The sequence below is a fragment of the Dermacentor albipictus genome, chromosome 2 (assembly GCF_038994185.2).
Source record: "Dermacentor albipictus isolate Rhodes 1998 colony chromosome 2, USDA_Dalb.pri_finalv2, whole genome shotgun sequence".
Classification (NCBI taxonomy): domain Eukaryota; kingdom Metazoa; phylum Arthropoda; class Arachnida; order Ixodida; family Ixodidae; genus Dermacentor; species Dermacentor albipictus.
Genome location: NC_091822.1, coordinates 140,948,897 through 140,971,204, shown reverse-complemented (window position 1 = coordinate 140,971,204; position 22,308 = coordinate 140,948,897). Strand labels below are relative to the sequence as shown.

The 22,308-nt window shown below is 49.3% G+C and overlaps 2 protein-coding genes across 6 annotated transcripts in view; both read right to left on the bottom strand.

The window, feature by feature from the left end:
- The window catches only part of LOC139056115 (autism susceptibility gene 2 protein-like), a 444,462-nt gene that overhangs the window by 149,160 nt on the left and 272,994 nt on the right, over nucleotides 1-22,308 (bottom strand). For 4 of the 5 annotated variants that reach the window (XM_070534006.1, XM_070534008.1, XM_070534010.1 and 1 more), the window contains 2 exons: nucleotides 18,121-18,147; nucleotides 17,178-17,204 (listed from right to left, as the gene is read on the bottom strand). In XM_070534006.1, the coding sequence (XP_070390107.1) occupies nucleotides 17,178-17,204; nucleotides 18,121-18,147 (54 nt within the window). The remainder of the gene's footprint in view (nucleotides 1-17,177; nucleotides 17,205-18,120; nucleotides 18,148-22,308) is intronic. The other variant, XM_070534007.1, reaches the window with a different exon arrangement.
- On the bottom strand, nucleotides 1,101-3,860 carry LOC139056116 (uncharacterized). The gene has a single exon (XM_070534011.1). It carries the CDS (start codon nucleotides 3,658-3,660, stop codon nucleotides 1,141-1,143), a length of 2,520 nt encoding a protein of 839 aa, XP_070390112.1. The 5' UTR covers nucleotides 3,661-3,860; the 3' UTR covers nucleotides 1,101-1,140.

The window sequence follows — 22,308 nt, the reverse complement described above, 5'->3', positions numbered from 1 at the left end:
CGTTTTGACAGCGAGTGTCCGCGGTCATCGAGTGTGACGAGTTCGTGTTTGCCTGTGCGCGCTGACACCATGCTTAACTTTGTTAGTGAATGTTCAGAAGTTTACACGGCCGATAAAACTGTACTATCCTTACTTAGTCTACTAATTTGCTATCGCAAGCGACGCTGCGCCTTTCGGGCGAAACTGCGACATTCTTATTCGGTGCAAAAATCGGGTTGTGTAGGCCACGTCCAGCCCTAAACGGTGCAGAAGGGTATCCAACGTAAGGGCACTTTTTACCCACCTTTACCAGTCCCCTTTCCCCACTCTCTGGTGCAGGGTAGCCAATCGGGCTTAGTCATGGTTAACTTCCCTGTCCTTCCCTTATGACTTGTCTCTCTTTAATGTTCGGGCAGGATTTGTTTTGCCCGTGAGCTTCAGAACTGATATGAGCGTTTTTTTTTTCTTTTCTGATCATTGTTTCAATAACATTTGTCGTTCCGAGCACGATTGTGTCTGTCAGAGAAGCGAGTACTTGGTGCCGCCTATACATACCCGAATAACTCCTTAAATTCGGTTAACTAAAACAAAAGTCTAAAAGTAAGGCAATAAAGGCACGGGCGTTGCGTGTATTCTGCAGTAGGTGACGAGCACTAAATTTCCTCGAGATTTTTTTAAAAGGGCGAAGCGCTAGAAAAGCAGCGGCAAAGTGTGCGGGAAACGGGGGAATGTGCGCAGCATTACAGCTGCCGCGCGCGAGGCGTTCGCCACATCGCACGCAAGATTCTAAATGCTATGCCCTCGCGCAACGGCACTTAATTGCTTACGCATACACTACCGCGCGCGCGCTCCACGCAGCTGAAGATGTCGAAGGCACACTGGGTCTCGATGACTCGCAAAGGCTCACGCATTTGTAGTTCATTTAAGAATGCTAATGCCTTTAAAACCACCCGAGAACATATATCGAATACGTCGCGAAACACGACACTTCAAAGTGCGCATGAAGTTTGACCCGAGTGCCCTAATCCACCTGATACGCGGTGGCTTATACACAGGGTTCGTACACAATATTTGACTGAAAATTCAAGGACATTTCAAGGATTTCAAGGATGCAAAAAGGCAGAATTCAAGGAGTGTTAGCATTTTATTTCCTCACATGACTTAGGAAAGGAGCCCTATTTTCGCATTAATTTCTCTTTCAAGAGCTGTTATCTCCGCTTCTTTTTTTTTTTTGGCTGTTCGACGGAAACTGTTGGCCTTGACAAGACAAGTGAGGTCATTTTTTGCTTCGGCGTCTTCTGAAAAGCGATCCGCTGACTCCTGCAAGCACTTAAGAGTTTTTTGGAGCTTTGTCTTCTTCTCTTGCATGCTCTGTAGCTCTAGCTCGAGTTCTTTTCTCTTCAAGGTTACCTGCTGTGCTACAGCTTGCTTCTTCTGTTCGTCCATGTATAACGCATACCTATGCCTGGCTTGGCGCACTGATGACTTCAGTTCTTTCGACAGCGGAACGTTAAGCAGCCCACCGTGGGTTTTCACGGCCTCGCAGATGACTCGTTGTGAGATATACGAGAGCTCTGCCATATTTTCGACCGCGATCTGCTTGTTTACACTGAAACCTCTTTCTACTGACGCCTGCCCATGGCTAAGCAAGAGAAGGACCTTCAGTACTTCCCACAACATCGAGAACGCCGGGTCATGCTTCAAAAGGCGCACGAAGAGAACGTCAAGGCGTTCCTGGTCTCTTTCATAGTTTTGCAGTTCATGCCGTTTTTCTTGGCAGAACTGAATGTACTGTGCACACACAATATCGCTCTTGTGCTCAGAAAGAAGCTTGCTGTCAATTAAACAGTAAAGAACAACTTTCAGCTTCCCAAGGCACATTTCTGTCTTTGACATCTCCCTGGGGTCGAAACATAACAACCCTCGAACCAGAGGGTACCTAATAGGACTTCTCTCCATGATTTTCAGGATCATGTTCACAATGAACTTTCGACACTCACCCCTAAATTCAAAAACACACTTGGTACTCGCTTTTCCGCTCTTTAAGATCTTCTCAGCCACTCGTCCAACGTCCACCTTCTCAAGTGACGTGTAATTGGCAGTGTCATGAACATCAATTCGCAGCAGTTTCGTGATGCTCGTGGCTTCTGTCAACACCGAGCGCTTCATGAACTTTGCAAGGAGGCTCCTCAAGACAGTTTCGAGCTCTTTCGCTAAAAAAAATGTCTTTGGAGAATCACTCTGAAAAACAGTCAAGAAAGGCTGCACAACCATTGCAATGTTTAGGGAAAAGTTCAGTTTCGCAAGTGCAAGCTGGTCCTTTAGGAAATCACTGACGTTCTCATACGCTCTACATTTCGGCAAGGGTAGCCTATGCTCGCTCACTGCTTCGGTGTAGTGCCTCAAATGCTCCCACATGGCCAGGGCTCTCTCCAGTACTGGCACGTTCTCGACCCAACGGTGGGGTACGAAAGGAAGTGGAAACAGCTTGCTCCTTGTTTCTTCAACAAAATCTTCACGGCGGGCCGGTGCATCATGGAAGAGTGAGAATAAGCTCGAAAGAAAGGTGTCAACTGGCCAGCTCGTCGCATGCATTCCTGCTTTGTAAGCATTATGCACTGTGTGCAAGCCACATGAACCAATATCCAAGCACTGAACTTGAAAGTCATTCTTCATGTGCTGCTGCAACTTGTTGAAAAGACTCCAGTTGACATTCGGGCCGTCCATCGAGAGCTGCACAATCTTGCTCAGGGGAAAAGACGCGAGTGTTTCCGTCAACTTCTGCATAAGGTCGTCCGCTGTGCTGTGACCCATGAATGTCGAAGTCGGGTATCTGGTTGCCACCTCACAGTTGTTCCACAATCTGACGTGAACATCAAGTTGTTTTCTTTGCAGGTATTCATTCAAGGTTTCGTCAAAAAGCACAACAAGATTGTCAGACTTCTCCATCATTTGCTGTACCTGCGAAGTGAAAAATGGGCGTAGACCATGGCACGCGACATACGCGCATTTTTTCTCAGAGCAAGTGAAGCTTCTCGCGACCTCGCTATCCGGAAACATCTTTTGGAATAGCTGGGAAATGGATCCACTGGAGCTGTATGAGTAGTGTGACGACACAACTTTCATCGTCCACAAAATCTCGGCTTCGATCACGGAATCATGCTTTCTGCAGTCTTCCTCAAGTGTCGCAGCCCGAGAGGAAGTTGCCGTGGTCGCGGTGCCGAGAGGAGCCGCGGACGTCAGATTTCTCGCTTGCACCAAACTTGCGACGGATGAGCAGCCCTCACCTGCTGCAGTTTTGGATCGGTGCTTCGCGCCTTTCTGGTGGCTCTTCAAGGCAGATTCCCCCATCGTTGCAATGTCGACCGTCTTCTGACATATTGCGCACTTTGCTCGATAAGGATCGCTTGGTTCCGGTCTCACCCAGTGACGATAGTCCGTATGTTGCAGCCACGCAGACTGAAACTTGCACTTCCCGCCCGGCATCTTGTCAAAGCAAACACACAACGCAAACGCGAACTTTGCTGAAATGGCGCGCACGAGGCCGACAGACGGTCCAACTATAGTGCCTAAAAGAGCACTCACTAGTGCGCCGAGCGCGGGTGTCGCGGTAGCACCGAGAGTGATGCCTGCCGCCGCCGGCCGCTTGGTGCGCTGTACTACGAGACTGTGCCGGACCATGCTGAGGCATCTGAACTACGCATTGCAATCAACGCATCGCAAACGAACGCCATTCGAACTCCCCACGGTTTAGTATGGTGCCGACAGGCATCGCCGTCTGGTGGCCCGCGGCGGCAGGCATCGCTGCCCGTGCCAACGTCGCGCGTTGCAGACGCTCGGTGGACGGTGCACTAGAGTATATTTTAGGCACTGTAACCGACCGACCGATATGCCTCGCATTGGATTGGATTCGATTTCCGATGCATATTAGTTGCTAGACGATGTAGGGGCTGCGGGATTTAAAACCGAAACTTCTTGCTGTTGCCCTTTAGTCAACACAGCTTGTTTTCATCGGCATTCGTAAGCGAAAGGGCCTTTTAATTCAGCGTGACTTGCAGAGGTACGTCGTTAATTTTTTCTATCGGAACAAATCCCTCGGGATTTTCAAGGATTACAAGGAGCTTACGGGTATTCAAGTAGTTTCAAGGGCCCTTGAACTTATACTGTCAATATCAAGGATATTCAAGGGTTTCAAGGGGCTGTGCGAACCCTGTATACAGCAATAGAAAGACACTCACAGCAAAGGCGCACTCGCATTTGCTTTAAAACCGCGAATACACTGAGGCCGTGGCTGCAGTTGCATGCCAGCTGCCACAGCATTCGTTTCATAAAATGCATGCGCGTTGCGTACAAGAAGCGTGAGATAAAATTTCCGACGTCCTATTTTTTTGCGTAGAATGAATGTCCTCAGACCTCGAAATCTTTACACACACACACACACAGTACATATATAAGCTAATACAAAGCAAGCAAACCTTAGAAAGCCGTAAATAATTTACTACAACTGCTTTCATGAGAACCGGATTCAGTTTCGGTTCCCGAGCAGTGCATGTGCCCTTGTGTCGTGACGCTAAATGTGGCCGCGTAGGAGCAAAACTTTGACATTTTCGGCGCTACATCTCCGGCTCGCTCTGTCGTCAGCTATACTCTGCTACTCGTTGCTAGGCCAGATGCACATATAAGGTATACACTGGGTTAGATTTCCCAGAAGTTCCACCCCTCCCACTTCATACGCGACCACCATCTGCGTGATGACACATCGGCATTCTGGGAAGGGAAAGTGATTCAAGGAAAAGGCAACAACATTAAGTTATTTAAGTCACCCCACGTTTCAAGCAACTGGTCCAAAGCTTCGAAGTTTAGGACTTCCATTTGACGCAAATGAAAAGACGCAAACACTCGCGTCACTACTTCTTTAACAGTGGCCTATAGCTCCCGGAGCAAGAACCTTCACTCGCACACGGCATCCGAGTCGGTCGCCCGAACAACTACATATAGAAGCAGATTGAAGAGCAAGTTCCAGCCCAAAGGGCACGCCGTGAAAGGCTAGCGGCAGGCGCTCGGTTCGCGAGCGAAGAATCTATCGGCCGCAGGTTGGCTTCGCGCGGGCGCATGCAAATATAGCAGCACGCTCCGAAACTGTTTCGAAACGCGCTCGCCAGCCATGCAGCGCCTTCCGGCGGTCGACCTCGCGAAGCGGAGCCCGGAGACGGCGCCACGTCTTTCCAAAGGCTCGGCGCACACCATGTACGGCGCACGGCATGGCGGCCGCGCAGACCGGCGGGTGACTGAACCACGCGGTGACGAAACGCCCGCTCACGCATGTCGCCCGACGCAAAAACGCGCATCGGCATAGGCACCATCTCGCAAAAAAACAACGACACGCACGGGCGCCTCTGACACCTAGCTCCTACTACACGCCGATTAGTAACAAGACGGACGGGCGCGTCTATATACACGTGCCGAAAAGAGAGAGGGAGAGAGAGATAGAGAGAAGGAGAAGGAGATTCTTGAAGATGAAAAGGAAAGGTTGGGGTAAAGTGCAGCGCAGTGACTGTCTCTCAGCAGAGGACACCTCAACCGCGCTGCACAGGGGGTAGGGAATGAAAGTAGGGGGAGTACGTGCCGAAAAGCAACGCACAAAAAAAGCAATGCACAAACGAAAGGCGAGCGGTGAGGGGGACGTGGAATCGCGGAGGGAGGCTCGACACTTCGCGTTACTTCATGCCCGCTCCTGCGAAGTTTCGCATGGACTGCGAAATCCGCAATCCACTAGAGCCGTTTTTTTTCATCCTCGTATTACGTATGCGCATGCATGACTGTCAAATCGAGCGTCTTTATACGTGAAGCTTGCTCCTCTGTGACTTTTCTTTTTTTTTTTATGATTATTATTATGTAACAACGTTTTACCACCGTATGTGTCGCATATTAAACATGCGCGCTGTCAAAAGCACCAGCGTGCTTCGTGTAAATTACGACATATGCAGCAGACACGAAAGTACTGCATACGAAAAGAGGCGAGACGTTTACAGATTCAGCAGTGAGTTTGTCCTAACGCGTAGCCGCCATTCTTTGGTTCACAGCACGAGAAATATCCCGTGCTTACCGCTCCAGCACCATTTACGAGCTATGCGAATGCCAGCATAATAAGATTTCATTGATTGATTGATTGATTGATTGATTGATTGATTGATTGATTGATTGATTGATTGATTGATTGATTGATTGATCCTCTATGACCATATCAGATGCATTTCATGCAGGCTAGCAAAACCCCGGGATGTAACAATACCATCGACCAAGCGGAACTTCAAACTCGTCCACTGCCATCGAGACTAACATAAGCCATTACATGCGGACATAAAAGTGAGTACATCCGAATATGAGAATCCCATTACATGCAACCGCATAGTATTTGAAACTTATATTACGGATATTCCCGGACGAGCACTCGGAATGACGAGCAGTCACACTTGATGTTTCAACAGTCGCGAGCGAGAGCGGCGTATCCAAAGGGAGAGATAATACGAAACCAGCTTCCCATTCAAAGCCGTCGCGCTGAGACACGCGCGTTCGCACAGTCGTCTCCTGCAACTTCAAAGCGAACCGAATCGACGAAAATCAGCCAGATATGAGAAATCCGCAGCGACCCAAAGAGTCAGAACAAGACGCCATCATTGTGCGACTTGAAAGAGGAAGCGAAACGGGTATTGAGAGCGGTCGGGCACGTTTTATGTTTAGTTGGGGAAAAAAACCAGGCAGCCGCGGCGCACACAACGTGTTATCGGCACCGACTGCTGGAGCGCCACGCGAGGTCTCCACCAACGACGCCGCAACGCAATAATGCGCCTGGCGGGACTCGTTACCGGATACATCAAACAGTGGATGGAATTTTCGAGGTACGGAAAGTACATTTTGACAAAGGCTTTTTACAAGGGATATTACCCTATACCGACATATATACTAGTCGCTATTCTGACTGAGACCATTGTATAAACGAGTCACTGGCATAAGAGATACGCGGGAGGCCCACCAAAGAAATTTCGAATAGCGCCGTGCATTGAGGTTCAACTATGCGATGCGGGTATATAGATACACGTAAGTCCTGATCGAAATCTGTTGCAACCACCTTCTTTCACGCTATAGAGGAAGATGAGCTGGCCGTCTATTAAAAGAAAAGCGCAGGACGAAATAATAATGGTAATAATAAATGCAGTGAGGCGACGTGCTCGGCCGTACGTATGCTGTCTCTATGACGTGAAATGAGTTACGAACGCTGCAAGGAAAGAGTTGTGTTACGTCTAAACACCACAATGGCGTTAATTACACGTTTGAGACGAGGCAAACACCCACACATCCATCAGCGCCTATCGAGACGACAACGAAGCGTGGACAGCGACTGCTGACGGGTCCATAAAAGGCCACAACTCACCTCCCCCCCCCCCCCCCCCCCAAACCAGACAACCTGAACAAATGATGAGGAGAGCCAACATCAAATGCTACCGAACGACGACGGCGACCTTCAGATTCCCTAGTCCACTCGCCTAGGGAAGACGACGGTACTAAAAGCGGAGACTTTAGGTGCAGTGCGGACAGAGCGTCCCGATGTGAACTCGGACGTTTAACTTGCTCATGCATGATGTGGGCTTCCGTAACTGGAGCAGTGTAACTAAGCCAAATAAACCGTTTTCCCTCCATTCCTACTAACTGACGTACTGGTCGATGGGCTTGGTGGATTCCTTGCCCTAACAACACCCTAAGCCGCAACAATTAGTATGATACCTCAGTTGTTATGTAGCTCAAAATTATCGACAAAGGGAGCATATAGGCTTGGATAGATACACTCTTACAGCAACGCTCCGTGTTCTCGGGGCACAGATATGACTTAATGGAAATAGTTGAAGCTGTGAGAATCGGTAAGGCTGGCCGGGAACGCGTGAGCACGTCCTCGCTTTATATTATATATATATATATATATATATATATATATATATATATATATATATATATATATATATATATATATATATATATATATATATATATATATATATATATATATATATCTTGATGCTAGTAAGTACGCGCAACGGATCAAGGCTGACACTTACATCCGTTGGCTCTTGTACGACAACTTCGCCAAGGTGCTACCGCAATTTCTGTGTCACGGCTCCGTGCTTTCGTTTACATAAGCAACTACGCCGCAGGGCGAGCTTCACAGAGAGAAAAAAAAAAGAAAAAAGGATTCGGCATGTCAGATGTGCTTGGCATATTCATGACTCGGATTCTAATAATATCGCTGTTCAACATTTGGCTCTGTTTCGTGTCCTATCTATAAGTGTTCCTGCCTCCAGAATTTTGCGCTAAATAATAGGCGACTTGCTAAGAGACGCGCTATGAAAGACTTTGTGGATTCTTTTGCTCTCCCTAAGTAGAACAGGCGCCTTGATTCAATAAGCAAACGCAAGGAGGACGCTCACGCGCCTTGATAAGGTGCGGGTTATTCTTGTCCCATAGTAAATGTAGCTGAACACGTGTGTAACAAAACGGTTTCTTCGCTCGCAATAAACGCAGATATATGAGTCGCAGCGGGTACCGCGACAATGCGTCAATGAATAACGAATTGCGCCGACATGTTCGTGCGTAAAAATTCCTTCAACAGGCGCATTAATTACTGTGTCTGATAAGGTGCAGCAACGAACGCTTCAGTTACAATAAACGTGACACATTTTAGCCGAAGTTCGACCGACACCCCGAAAATTATTACTCAGAACGCACTGAACATGCGCACTATACCTCGTACAATACCGGGGAATGTGAAATGGAAAACTGCTTAAACACTCCCATGGACGAAAAACAAGACGTGCGCGTATGCTCCCAAACAAATAAGCATAAATACACACTTACCAGTTATTCAAACACATGAAAACAAGCAAATACGTTCCCCAGGGTAGTCGTCGCGAGCAGCGGATAACCTATATATAAAGCTAATATAACGTCTCGTCCGTTAATCAGCAAACACCGCCTCCAACCTCCAGCGCTCTGTAAAGTTAGCGTGATAAAAGTTCGTGTACCCGAGTGCTCGCGGCGCCACAGCTCTGGTCGGGCAAGCACATGCGCCAGCAAACGCGGTAACCAAAGCAGCCATCGCTGAGAAGCACACAACCGCGCGCAGAAGTGCAACCCAACGTTCAAAGCACCGACGCGGACAGAGAGAGAAAGAGAAAGGGACGCGAACATGGCGTGTATCCGTTTCAGACTACCGTCTAATCACGGAATGGCCATCCTAATGACAGAAACGCAGCCGCACCGCGGACCGCCGAACCAACGGCGGCGGAGGTTATTAAGGAAAACACACGGCGCACTAATGAGCTGCGCTGTTGCGAAAGGTTGCACGTAAATTATTCCTTCGCTGCAACACGAAAATGCCGGGGCAACTGTAAGGGAACACCTGTTCGGCGCAACTGCGCGGCGGCGGTGTATATGCAAAGAAGACCCCCCTTCCCCCAAGAAGAGCGTCGCCTGTATACTTACCCCATGCGAGGTGCGACATTACAATATTCGTTGGCGCTCGCTTGCTTTTTTTTATATGTATCTACTTCCTGCACGAGCCTCGGCCAGACATACGCATGAGGACGAGCGGGGAGGGCGCGGGCCAAGTTTACGCTCGACGTTTAATTAGAAACAAATTACTTCCTCTTGGCGAAACAACCGGCTGAGCTGCGGCTCGATACCTAATTGCTACGAAAGGTGCGCTACAGCTTGTCACGTGTAAGCGTGACGCGGCTACTGGTACAGGATATAGGAGATGCCAAGTTTGCGAGAATTCCGCGAAGGATGCGTCCTTTGTCTCTCTCTGTCACTCTCTTCATGGGTCAGCGCCTATTAGTCTATAAAGCAGGTTTATTCATTAGAATTACTGCTGCTGCGAGCTAGCTGTGGCTAAATGGGAAACCTGGCCACTAAGAAACGTGATGCCTCGAAATAAAAAGCTTACAAAAGAAATCAAAGCTAAAACAATAAAAGAAGAGAGAGCAGGACGCATAGCACTGGCTTATTAGAATAAATACTACCTAACAAAGAAAAATAAAGAATTACGCATTATTAGCGCCTATGTATGAGTCACATACACAGGCGCATGTGCTAGTTAAACGACGCAGAAGCAGTGCACGATTTACGAACAGCGCGATTAACATCCGTTCGAGCTAAACCCTAAGCGAGTTGACGCGAAAACGAGAAAAAAAAAAAACGCCACTCATAAGAGGAAAACACTGTGGCTGCTCATGTTCACACAGGACACAAAACTTTAGCTACAGAACAGACAAAGCCGAGGCGTGTGTGCAGTACTGCCAGTGACAGTGACACTGGCAAGCATAAAGAACGGTACGCACGAAAGTCGATTACTCAACAAGCACGCAGCAAATAATTAATGCGGTAATCAGCGTCACAAGCTATCTCTTATAGGTACCACATAGGCGCATTAACGTTCACGGAGCGATAGAAAGCAATAAAAAAAACAAAAAAAAATCGCGCAAGGTCGGGCCACGTCGAAAACATCACGAAAGGCCTGACGCATATTATGCACGTCGTGTGTTATAAGCCTAAATAGGCTCGGCGTTTCGCACTGAAAGGACCATACCACCACGGCTAAACATACACGACATTCGAAGTCGGCGCTCAGCCGTCAAACGTGCAAGCCTACAACGTCCAACTCTGCTCTATACAGCGTCGTTTCCCGCGTCAATTTTCTCGCCGTTCCTGTCTCGAAAGCACGATTACACACGCGCGAACCTAACACGCGAATATGCAGCGAGACTGAGTCCGCCAGAATGTGCCGAGACACGTCGCACTCGCCAAAGCGCAGGCACTTGCATCACCACGACAGCTATAGCGTTAAACACGAACCGAGAACAGCTCTTCGCTCGATTACACAACGTACGAGAAGAAGAAGAAAAGAAGAAAGGAGAGAGATGCCGCCACGCGAGCTGAGCGCGTCGACCCCCGCCCCCTCTCCAGCCCAGCATGGGACACATAATTAAAACTCTGAATCAAGCGAGTGGGCCCGCTCAGGGGAGACTGAAGTGCAGACTTTAAGGACCGACGTCGCCTCTTCCTCAAGGAGCAAGTTGGAGTGGTGGAAAGGGAGGATTGAGAAGCTATTAATAAGATTATCACTTAAGCCACTCCGGCCTCCCGCCAGGCGTGTCAGCAACAGCCGTAAATAACGAGCGCATACATCCACACGGCCGTATATATGCGAACACACGCAAAGATTACACGATGCCCCCCCCCCCGCGCGTCTGGGTCGATGCGCTCTTGCTTCTTTAGAAGGCCGAGATCGCGCCATTAGGCGGAGAAGGGGGCCGAAGGATCGCGACCTTGAGACGGGAAAAGAGCGAGAAAAAGCACTGGAGTGCAGCTGGGAGGGCAAACAGCGCAGAGTTGTTAAGCGATCCCAATTAGCGAAGGCGGTCGAAGTTCAGGGGCTGGCGTGAGAGGAATGAAGAAAAACGAAAGCGGGCGTAGTAAGCGAGAACGAGCGGGCGCCGTATTAGTACACACGGGCTTCGGTAATGCCCTCCTTTTAAGCCCCTTTTCATCGCTCGCCTAAGCAATTTTCCACGGCACGTTGCGCGAAGGAAAGCAGAAGCGCATTGGTCTCTTGACGTATACCGAAGGTCAACATTACAAGAAAGGGGGAAAAAAAACCGTTGACACCACAGAAATTTCGATACTTCCAGCGGTTATGTTATAGCTATAGTTATAGCTTATATATATAAAGAACAGCTGAAGTACTGAAAAACTTGACGGACCTTTATGCTAACCAATTATTTTAGCGAGCAGGTACTCATTTAGGCATGTAATGAGATGGATTCCGTGGTGCTGCCTCAAGCATTATTCTGGCTCCTCTCCTTGCGTCTACCTCAGCTTGAGGCACCTCGATGACAACTATTACTCCCCAGACAGTGCAAATTAACGGTTCCCCGCAAATATCTCTGTTGAATGCGACATTAGCGTCCCTCTCAGCAACATTTCGTGTACGGCACTCAGCGGCCGACCGCAGTTCTCGCAATTTATCGGCGCAACACGGCTGTACAGAGGCTAATGGTACGTGCTCTGAAGAGGTTTCGAATGTGAACTTAACGTGTAGTCTAATTATCGCCATATTGCAGTACTCATGCACTTGAGTCTTCAAAAGCTTCGTGGTGGGACGCTGGCTGCACACAACTTTTCGTACATTGCCGCAAACAAAATCAAACTTGAAACGGTGCCCAAAATTTGTCGATAGCGTTTCCGTCGCACCGTAGATGTGTCTTCCAAAGGAGGATTTCACTGCAAGCTGACGTGCATTTCAGCGAAGCAACAACACAGAATGAGAAGGCAGAAGTAAGAAAGTGTGAAGTGTAGTGATGAAATCATGAAATAGTGACAGCGGTCTTAGGCGGAGAAGGGGGAATGCTGCACGCAAACTGCGCGTCTAATTTTAACTAATGTTCCGCCATCAACGGACGCGCACAACATGACTCCGTTACATATATCTGCTTTCAGGCATTATGAAGTTTTTTTTTTTTTTTTTTTTTTACGATCAGTCGTTTACCTAGCGAATCCGACCAGCTGTTGAGTGCTCCCGGAAATAAAAGAAGAAAAAAAAACAAGAGGAAATCAATAAACTTAGACTGGCGAAGGACGAGCTCACAATATCGTGTGACGTCACGAACGTTTGCTACCCTACGCCCTTACTGTACGACAAGCGTAAGCAGTGAAATCGTATAGAGCTGAACTACGCGAAATAAAATACCTACGTTTCGGCGACTAGCTAGACGAAACCGGGAAACAGAGAGAGAGAGAGAGAGAGAGAGAAATGGACATGTTCGGTCAACATTTAACATGAACGGGGAAGAAAGCGCTGGTAGTTAAAACAGAAAGAAAGAAAAGAAGAAAAAATAACGAACGGTGAGACAGACAGACACTCCTGCTCAGCCAGTAACGCACTTCTTCTGCCCTTCCGCTTCACAAAGAACAATCGGCCGTGATGGATGGGCGACACCGCGGACACGACCGCGTGCCACGCACGAAGCGCGCACGCCAACGTCCATTTGTCTGGCAAGGGAGGAACAGAGAGAGAGAGAGAGAGAGAGGATTTATTGGAAGGAAAGCAGTGAGGTGGGCGTGGACTAGCGCGGTCTAGCCTACTACGCGGCACAAAGCGGGGGAAACATAACGGGACATAAAGGTGTCCCGAGGGATAATAGTGATGATGACCAGAAGAGGGGCGCACAATCGCGAAAGCAAGTTCGGCATTTTTCATGGCCGCTCTTGGACCCGGCGGCCGTGAAGCCACCGGGTCCTAAATCTTGGCTCCGAGTCAATAATTCAAACGAAACTTCAGATGAGGACGTAAAGGTGAGGCTGGGCTGCAGAAGGAAGCAGAAGCCCCATATAGACGTCTGTGTTGTCGAGGTGGTAATGCACTACAGGTGCGCGCGCGCGACTACACGCTACACATGCAAGGACAAACACACGCACGGCGACTCGCGGCTCGGAGGAGAGAATTCCCTCCCGCACCAGGGCGACGAGGACGGGTGGAACATTCGAAAACCTGCCTCCTCAATTTTTTTTTTGTTGTTCTTGTTGTTTTTTAAGATTTGGCCCGCGCCACCATGTCGAGCATTTCTGCACTAGGATCGCAGTACGATCGACTTCCATGCGCATAACATCGACCCGGAGTGGTCGAACAAGCGGAGACTCGACGAAAAACACAGGAATGTACCACGAATAACTCGGGCGACAAACCTACAGCGCACGTCAGGGTGCGGCCATGGGAAACGAGCTCTACGGCAACTTATTTAGCGAGGAAAGTTGAGAGCACGTGCGCATATGCGATTGCCCGAGGCGCACGCTGGGCTAACAGGGTAGGTACCAGGATGAAGGCGGCGCAAACACACGTGGCTCAAGCGACGTGATGCCGTCTCATCGCAGTGCCTGGCGTGATCAGCTGCACGGTTACAGTACGGACAACTTGTCATGCGAAACTGGCGGAGTTACAGCAGAGACATTCAGCACGAAAGGAAAGTGTGCTTCGGCACGAAACAGGCAGGATTTTCTCCGAAAACCGCGGATGACGGGGAAGACGGGGTTTTCTTTTTTTAATTCTTTTTAATGGAGCATGGGATTGGGGGGGAGTCCCTTGACACGGGCACCGTATCTTCGTCGTTTAACACAGACAGCCCCTAAAGAACAGGGGTACAAGCTTACAAAATGAAAAAAAAAAAAAGCTGGAAGCATCGACAACGCTCGGCGTCTTCCACGCACCGCCGGTCAACGGGCGTTTATTTCTGCTTATCACGCGACCTAGTCACAGCCGCCGCAAAGCGCCGCACGCTCGAAGAACCGGCACGCGTGACTGCCGTACGACGAAAAACGCAAGGGTTGCTCGTCACGCGATCCAGGTGTGTAAGAACGCTAACAATTTTGCTACGCGGCGGCCAGGGAAACAAAAACGAGATTCGAGCCGGCCTTTTATGCTAACAATGGGCGAGGAAAAAAAAAAGTAGAGTTCAAACGACACTCCTGACGCCTCTGTCAGCAAACTGACGAACGAAAAGCAATATGAGAAGAGACGAAAAGAAACGCATAGTACGTAACGTTTCTGGGACAATAGCGAAATACGCGTGACGAGAGAAAAGTTCTCTGCGCACCCCGCTCCCCCTCCCCACACACACACACGAAACGCGTCGCACTGCGCAGAAGGATATATTACGCAAGCATAAACGAGTGCCATAAAGAGTGCACTCTACACGCCCGCCTCTCGTATACTCTCTAGCTGTGTTTTCTTCATTAGGGCGACCCTATTCAAATCGCGCCAGGGCGACAAAAGGGGTCCCTCTCAGCGCGCCCGCGCAGACGCCCCGAGAGAAAGGACGAGGACAATCTGCGGACGCCAGGAACAAAACAAAATAGTCCGACCCGTCGAGCACGCGACAGCAGAACAAAGGCAGAACGTGCGAACCACGACACGACGATAGAGGGAGAGAGAGAACTGTATAGGTGGAAGAGAAGAAAGACGCTGCGAGAGAGAGAGAGAGAGACGCCCACACAGCGCGCACGCGCACAACATTTGCGCTGGGCGGCCATTTGCAAGTCAATAACTGCCGGCTGCGCACTCGAGCGAAGACGACGACGACGACAACTCGGAGCCCCGTTGGAGGGGCCCGGCCAAAAAAACGCAAGTTGAAGACTGCTTCGCGAAGGGTGTCGTCGCCGCTCTCCAGCGCCTGCAATGCGCGGAAGCGGACTCGCTCGTTTTTTGCATCTTCCACCAAATTCCACTTTTACTGCTTGTTATGTAGTTCCTTGAGGGTGCCGTCGATGTCTGCCCTCGACAAACTTCACTCCCGAGAAGTTTGAAAGAAAGAAAGGAACGTCGTGCATTCCGCGCAAGGACAGCGAAGGCAACGCGGACGTATACCTATAGGATATGCGCCGCTTGCGCTTCTGCGTATCGACGGTGCCAACGGGGTCGCGGAAGGTACGTATAAGTGCGCGCGTATACATAGCGGATGCAACGCATGAGGTGCAAGCGCAGTTTCGCGACTGAAGAGCCAGCTGGAAGCTGTCACGCGCCGCCGATCAGATGCAGCACGATGCAGCTGGAGAGCGGGTCGCAGAATGGAGGGGAGGGGCGGAAAGAGAGGTGGGGCGGGCATGCCCAATCTCACTTCAAGAACCGGCTCTGACAGGCGAGACAGTCACGCCAGCGTTGACGGGAGAGTTTCAACGCCCTCACTTATACAACGATGACAGGCGCGACTTCGCGTAAGTCCGGGACGGTGACAGCTAGAATAAGAAAAAATGAAACGTATGTATTGATATGTACACTGGTTGCAAATGTAGCGACTTTGTTTTCAGATGTTCCTTACAGAAAGGCCTCCGAAGCTTTTCCTTCACAACTCCGTTTTCCTGGCTGCTTCGACATCAACGCTGCGAGCTACAAGATTGAATATACCCTCTATGTTTATTTGCAGTTTCTTTACCCGTTTCTCTCGCTCTTTCTTCGGTGCAATAGGAATGAAAGCAACTTGCACTTAGCAATGCATTCTAGCTCAAGGTTCACAAATGGGCCTCGACTCTACGCTTCTCTTCTGAAGTAAATCTGCATAATGCTTCAACAAACGCCATCGGCGAGTCCGCCGCTGGTTTCGGCGTGAGGCACTTTCAGCCTCTGTAGACGCCGCTACACTGGAATAGAAGGGTGTTTCTCTGGTGACACCTCATTGCACGTACCAGCGAAGAGCGTCAATAAATATTAGCGAGCACACCAGTCGATGGGCGGCGCTGTCGTGCATGGGTGCGTGTGTCAGTAGAAGCCAACAAAGACACCAAGGACAACATAGAGGAAATTACTTGTGTTTAATATTTGAATGAAAGAAATTATACATTAATGGGAATGAAAGAGGATGGATTCCGCCGCAAAGGTTTGTCAGTGGCGGCGCTGGCTAACACTCCCAGGGTTATTTCTAGTAGTAAAACATGAATACCCAAGAAAGTGGACGGGAAAACGGCGCTGCGGTAGCTCAGTTGGTAAGAGCATCGCACGCGTAATGCGAAGACGGGGGATCGTGCCCCAACTACGGCCAGTTGTCTTTTCATTCACCTTCGTTGAAATTAATGTACAACTTCTATAATTCAATTATTGAGCACAAGTAATTTCCGCTATGTTGTCCTTGGTGTCTTTGTTTGTTGGCTTGTTATCATACGATTAACAAGCGATAGCGAGCTGGGTGACATGCGTCACCACCCAGTTCAAAAGAGCATGTTCGTAACATCGTCATCGTGAGACGAGAAGGAGAACGCCGGTCGTGTCGTGAATGTGGTAGGAGTATTCATTACCGACCCGTCCCGCTATCACCAAGCGTAGCCGTATGTCCGCGGTATAAATAAAACCTTATGGAGAGATCGCAATTTCGACGAAAATACGACAGCACGAACTGACGTGGCCATGGCGCAAGTTGAAATTTTAAAAAATGAAAAATAAAGAAAATAAGTGGCCTCGTGGCCCCGTAACACGGCGTTTGGAAAACATGTCGAAACGCGGGTGGTGTGCTCGTCCTCCGAAGTGGCGTGATGCGTCCACGATGGCGTCCACAGCGGCAGGCGCGGTGGGAAGGCAAAACGAGACAGGCAGAATCAACACTCACCCTTTCGCTGTCGCTCTCACTATCACACTGCGAAAGAGGGAGAGAAAGAAAAGAGAGAAACAAATTCGGTTAGCGCAAACGTACCAAAGGTCGTGTGGTATATACATGTATATAAATTCTGCTTCTTCTCATCCGACTTATACATGGTACGCACACAAAGATGACACAACAGAAAAAATATATATATACAACAGAAGGGAAAACGAGTAGTGCAACCACAGAACAAGAACACATATCACGCACTACACATTCCTGCACACAATTGGGCGGACACACTTCTATGGCCCGTAAGCATTGACTGATAATGCCTCGTGTGCTCTACGCCCCGTATGTTCTAATAGATAGTGACCTCCTTTCGCAATAGAAAACACAGCTTATGAGACGGGAAGGTCGTGTATTGAACTACCCACAAACGCATGCACGCCGCCACCAACCGTTATTGCCTGACTATAGCTAGTCATAGCTACACCCCTTCTTACTGAAGTCAGTGACGAATGCAGACCCAAAGCTGTCGAGAGGCTACAGATGACGACTTCTTTCCCCTGAAACCACTGTGGACAATTAACGTGTGGATAGACTTTCGTTTCTTGGAAACATTAAGTAGAAAAATGCACAAACAAGTAAAGGAGCCTCCGCATTCCACACGATAGCACGGTGTAGTAACAGTTAGTTTCACGGAAGGACAGTCAATTCAAGGAAAATAAAAGCTGCCAGCTGACGTTAGAAATACGGATAGCTGTGGGCTAGTTGTCCCTCCATAATAAAAAAAAAGCGCCATGCACGCCGGACCAAGAAAGTTGCACGACACAAGCGCCATTTCTCGTTATTTGGGCCACGTTCTCCTTAGGTCTCGCTATAACACGAATATATCATATCCTTCACACGAGAAGTTTCGGGTTAGGTCCAGTGAAACACGTAGAGTTTTCCTTTATAGATAACTCACAGCGTTATGGTCCTGGCTGTCGCTGTCCTAGAACACAACATGGAGACATCATGTCGTCAGATTAACACAACCAGAGCCTAAAAAAAGAGCAACAGTTTAAATGTACATCATGACGATAAATAAAATGAGCGAAAACAAACACCGCGCGGGTGCGGAGCCGTCAGTATACAGCACGAGCTTTCCAGTTTTTGTTTCGCAACTTTATCTTTTCTTCACAATGCTGATGGCCAGCGTTTCCTCCCTTCCCCTTTTTCTTTATTTATTTTCATTCTCTTTTTTTTTTTGCTCTCGTTTATTTTCAATTCAGCACGTATGTGATTGAGTGCATTCGAACACTTGGGAATGTAAAACTTTACCATTTGTCTCAGTTTTCCGCTTCCTTCGTAAGAAACGCATTGGCGGCAAAACAACGAAAGCATCACTCGCCTTCCAGCTACACAGAGGCCCCACGTTGCAATTTCACAACCACCGTCAAGCAACACGAGCGGTTAGAAAAAAAAAAAACAAGCAACACCCTAAACACGCCTTCCGTTTTCCAATCTCCGGGAAATCCGCCGATGGCTGAAGATACAAGAGAGAGAGAGAGAGAGAGAGAGTAGAGGGGCCGCATAAAGAACCTGTCACAGTCGATTCTACAGAATGCATGCAAGAAGAGGCCGGATCCTCAGCCCATGTCGCAATACAAAGGGGAAAAAAAAGAAGTCGACGGCCGCTATATCACCCCTCGAGCTCGGTTACATCCGTCAGGGAAGGCAGTCATTACAAGCGCGCCCGACTCGGAAGCCGCAACCTCAAGCTGCTAGAGAGATGCCCTCGAGAGAGAGAGAAAGAGAGAGGCGGGTAGTGGGTAGAAAGCCAGCAATCGGAAACCGCCCGCGTCAGGGGAGTGGGTCGTCGTCGGCAAACACGCTGTTTTTATCCCTCTCCCTCCGAGGAGAAGCGCCTTTGACATCTGCCGACAGGGGAGCAGGAGCCGCGCATGGCACGCGCGTGCCCTGCCAACAGCACCGTCGTTGTTGCTGTTCTGCCCCCCCCCCCCCCCCATCTCCACGTTCAGCGGACGGCGTGTTTCACTCGGTGTTCACGGGCGATGGCTTTTCAACAGGACGTACGACGGCCGAACACAAGAGCCGACCAAAGGCACAAACAAAAAACGAAGGAATGCGACGTAGTGAAAGAGAGAAACCCAAGTAAACTGGGAGATGGAATTCACGAACAAAGGCTAACAGAGCCCAGCAGTCCAAGCTCGGGTGCATGCAGCGAGGCTACTCGAAAGATAATAAAGAAGGAAAAAAACGAAAAGAACGTGAAATAATGCATGAACGCGAAGACGCAATGTGGGACGGATATCACGGTACTGTCCGGGGGGACACTAGATATCCGAGCTGTCGCCAGCCAAGCGAGAAGATAGAGGAAAAGAGAGCGAATCGGCAATGCGCCCAACCAACTTGTCTCCGGACGCATGAAGGGAGAAATCCGGCGGCGGTAGATGGGGCCTGGAAAGAAATAACGGGCAAGCAGGGAACAACGGAATCCAAGTGACGAGAACAGTGAAGGCGGGAAGCGGCAAGGGACCACAGGGAATGCGACGCATCACTGTCCTGCAGCTTCATTTTTGCACTCGCGTCAAACCGTCATCTGAAGCCATCCAAAAGAGGCTGGTTTTGGAGGTGCACCGAGAAATCGGGGTGCGAAGGCATACATCATCTCAATAACCTCGGGAGACGGCGAAAACACATGCACTACGCACACGTACGGGTGAATAATAAGCGCTGTGCTGAAAAGATGCGGTATATGTTAAGTTGAAGAAATCGCACGTGTTCACCCAACTCCAAATACCTTAATTTTGCAAACTCTAATCCGAACGAAAGATTACGACTGGCGATAGGACTGCGTGCCGGTTCCGGTGGGCATAAATGCGTACGCGTCCATCCATCCGCGTGAAGACGTCCCTAACCTACGTTCGCGAAAGATGGCTTCTCAGCATACAGGGTTGCTGTGGGGTGAAACCCGCTTTAGCGTATACCTTTATCTCTCCGGCCCCTTGCCGCGTTTGAATAAGTGCGCCCTAAAAAAAAGAAAAAAAAATTACTCAGTGCCCTTTTACTTTGTGAAGGGGAATGACCACCGAAGCTGCGTATGTGGGCCCCTTAACGGCGAACTTCACCTTCGCCGTCGGTCGGCTCGGCATTTCTCTATCTTAGGGATCAGCCCACATATGGGGAGAGCTTAACCGCTGCTTCACCTCCGCCGCGGGTCGGCGCGGCATCGCGCTATCTTTGGAATTCTTTTTTCTAGTGGGGAAAGTATCCCTTAACGCCCTTCGCTGTAAAAATATGCTGGCTCTCCCGTAATTGAGAGTAGATCTAAGCATGAAATGGCTACCGGAGAGTAGAGTGGTTGGAGATGATACTAGAATGTTTTAGTTTGGCGTTATTACGCTCTGCTCAGCAGCTGGGCGGAGCGCGAATGCGCATGCGCCCTCCGCTTAGCCGCGAGCTGGCTCGCGGAGCGACAAGCACGGTTAGCTTACAAAGCCGCCTGAGCGGAGCGTGGCGCGCAGACCGTTGGCTAGCGTTGACGTCAAGAAGGATCGGATTGGATGCAAAAGCAAGCTCGCTGCCTATCACGTAGCGTTCCCCAAGACGGCGCTTTATTTTCCACTGGATAAAATGGAACGGTAACGCCTTACAAGCGCACGTCTAGGAAGTTCATGGACAAAGAAGTTACATATATCGGTTTTACTTTGTAAAATTGATCCATGGTTGCTTTCATTTTCTTCCATTACCCTGAATTCGGCCAGAGGGCGCTCCAACTACGAAAGGTCCGCGCCGCTACGCTAAACGTATAACTAAAACGTGAAAGTCGCCCGCCGCTCCGCTGTGACCAAGCGGGGCAACTCGGAGCAGACCGGACCGTAAGGACGCTCAATTAAAACACTCTACTAGCGATAATCTTAAAATGGGCGTAGTGCATGTTCGCAACGGAACACCCCATCACACCACGCCATACTGTGCATTGGTCCATGTGGACGCAAGAGTTTAACGTCACCGACAGAGCCTCACTGCAAGTCTCGTCTCGGTCAAACAGCCCTTTGCGGTGCGCCATACGCTACCGGCGCGCCGGACGTGCCGCGGACCTCACGGACCGCTGGCGTTGAAAACAGCACGGGCAACTCTGTCTTGGCGCCAAAAGATGACAATCAAATGTATAGTGCCCTGTATCTGCCTTTTGAACGTCGCTGTTGGAAACGACAAATAAAACATCAGCGTACTAGAAGTTGCAGCTTGAGTGACATTGCGAACAAACATTTGGAAGAACTCGGAGGCAATATTTTTTGTAAGTTCTTTGGGACGTAACCAGCGTATGTAATCCCGCCGTGATCGGTTGCCCGGATGACCTCCTTTGAGTGCCTGGATGACGGCTCTGGCTTTTGGATCAAGGTCACTTGAAGGTCGCCAACAACGGGAGCTAAAAGCATTTCATTCTTAACAACGACTCGTTTCTACCCATACAATCAATCTGCCCATACAATCAATGAATCATTTCGTTCCCTAGCAAAAACTCTTAATACCACACATATACCACATATCAAACAATCTCGATAAGAATCATATTACATTTTAAAGAGTTATTTCCCATTTTCTTTTTCAAATAAAGAGAAATTATGATTATTATTCCCTTTCAGTTTCTCCTATTCATGATAACATCCAAATTACCGTCAGAATTTTCGAACGCTCCCTGTTCATTTAAATCGAGCCAGCGGCTCCCCTTTCTCACCGTGAGCGTTACAGGCTCCACAAAGATTCGCGCGATAAAAATGACGTCACCGCGCTCGGAAATGAAGGGCGTATCGGCCACACGCCCCCGCGGCCAGATGAAGCGAGAAGCGCCGTCCACACATTCTCGCAGTGACGATACTGCGAACAAGAGACGGTGTCAAATGAAGCGCCGAGAGAGGGGGAGGAGGAGGAGGAAGCGCCAGAAAAGAAGACCCAAGATTGACGAGCCGCGTGAGCCGCGAAAGCGACAGGGAAATAAAAGAACAAGAGTAAACGAATAAAAAACGGAAAGCCAGACCAGAATTCCCCAGCGACAAAGCACACGCGAGGCCGCAATCTGGAAAGCATAATGTGATGAAAAAGGCCAAGAACCAAGATATCAGAAGCCGCGAGGCGGAATTGCCGG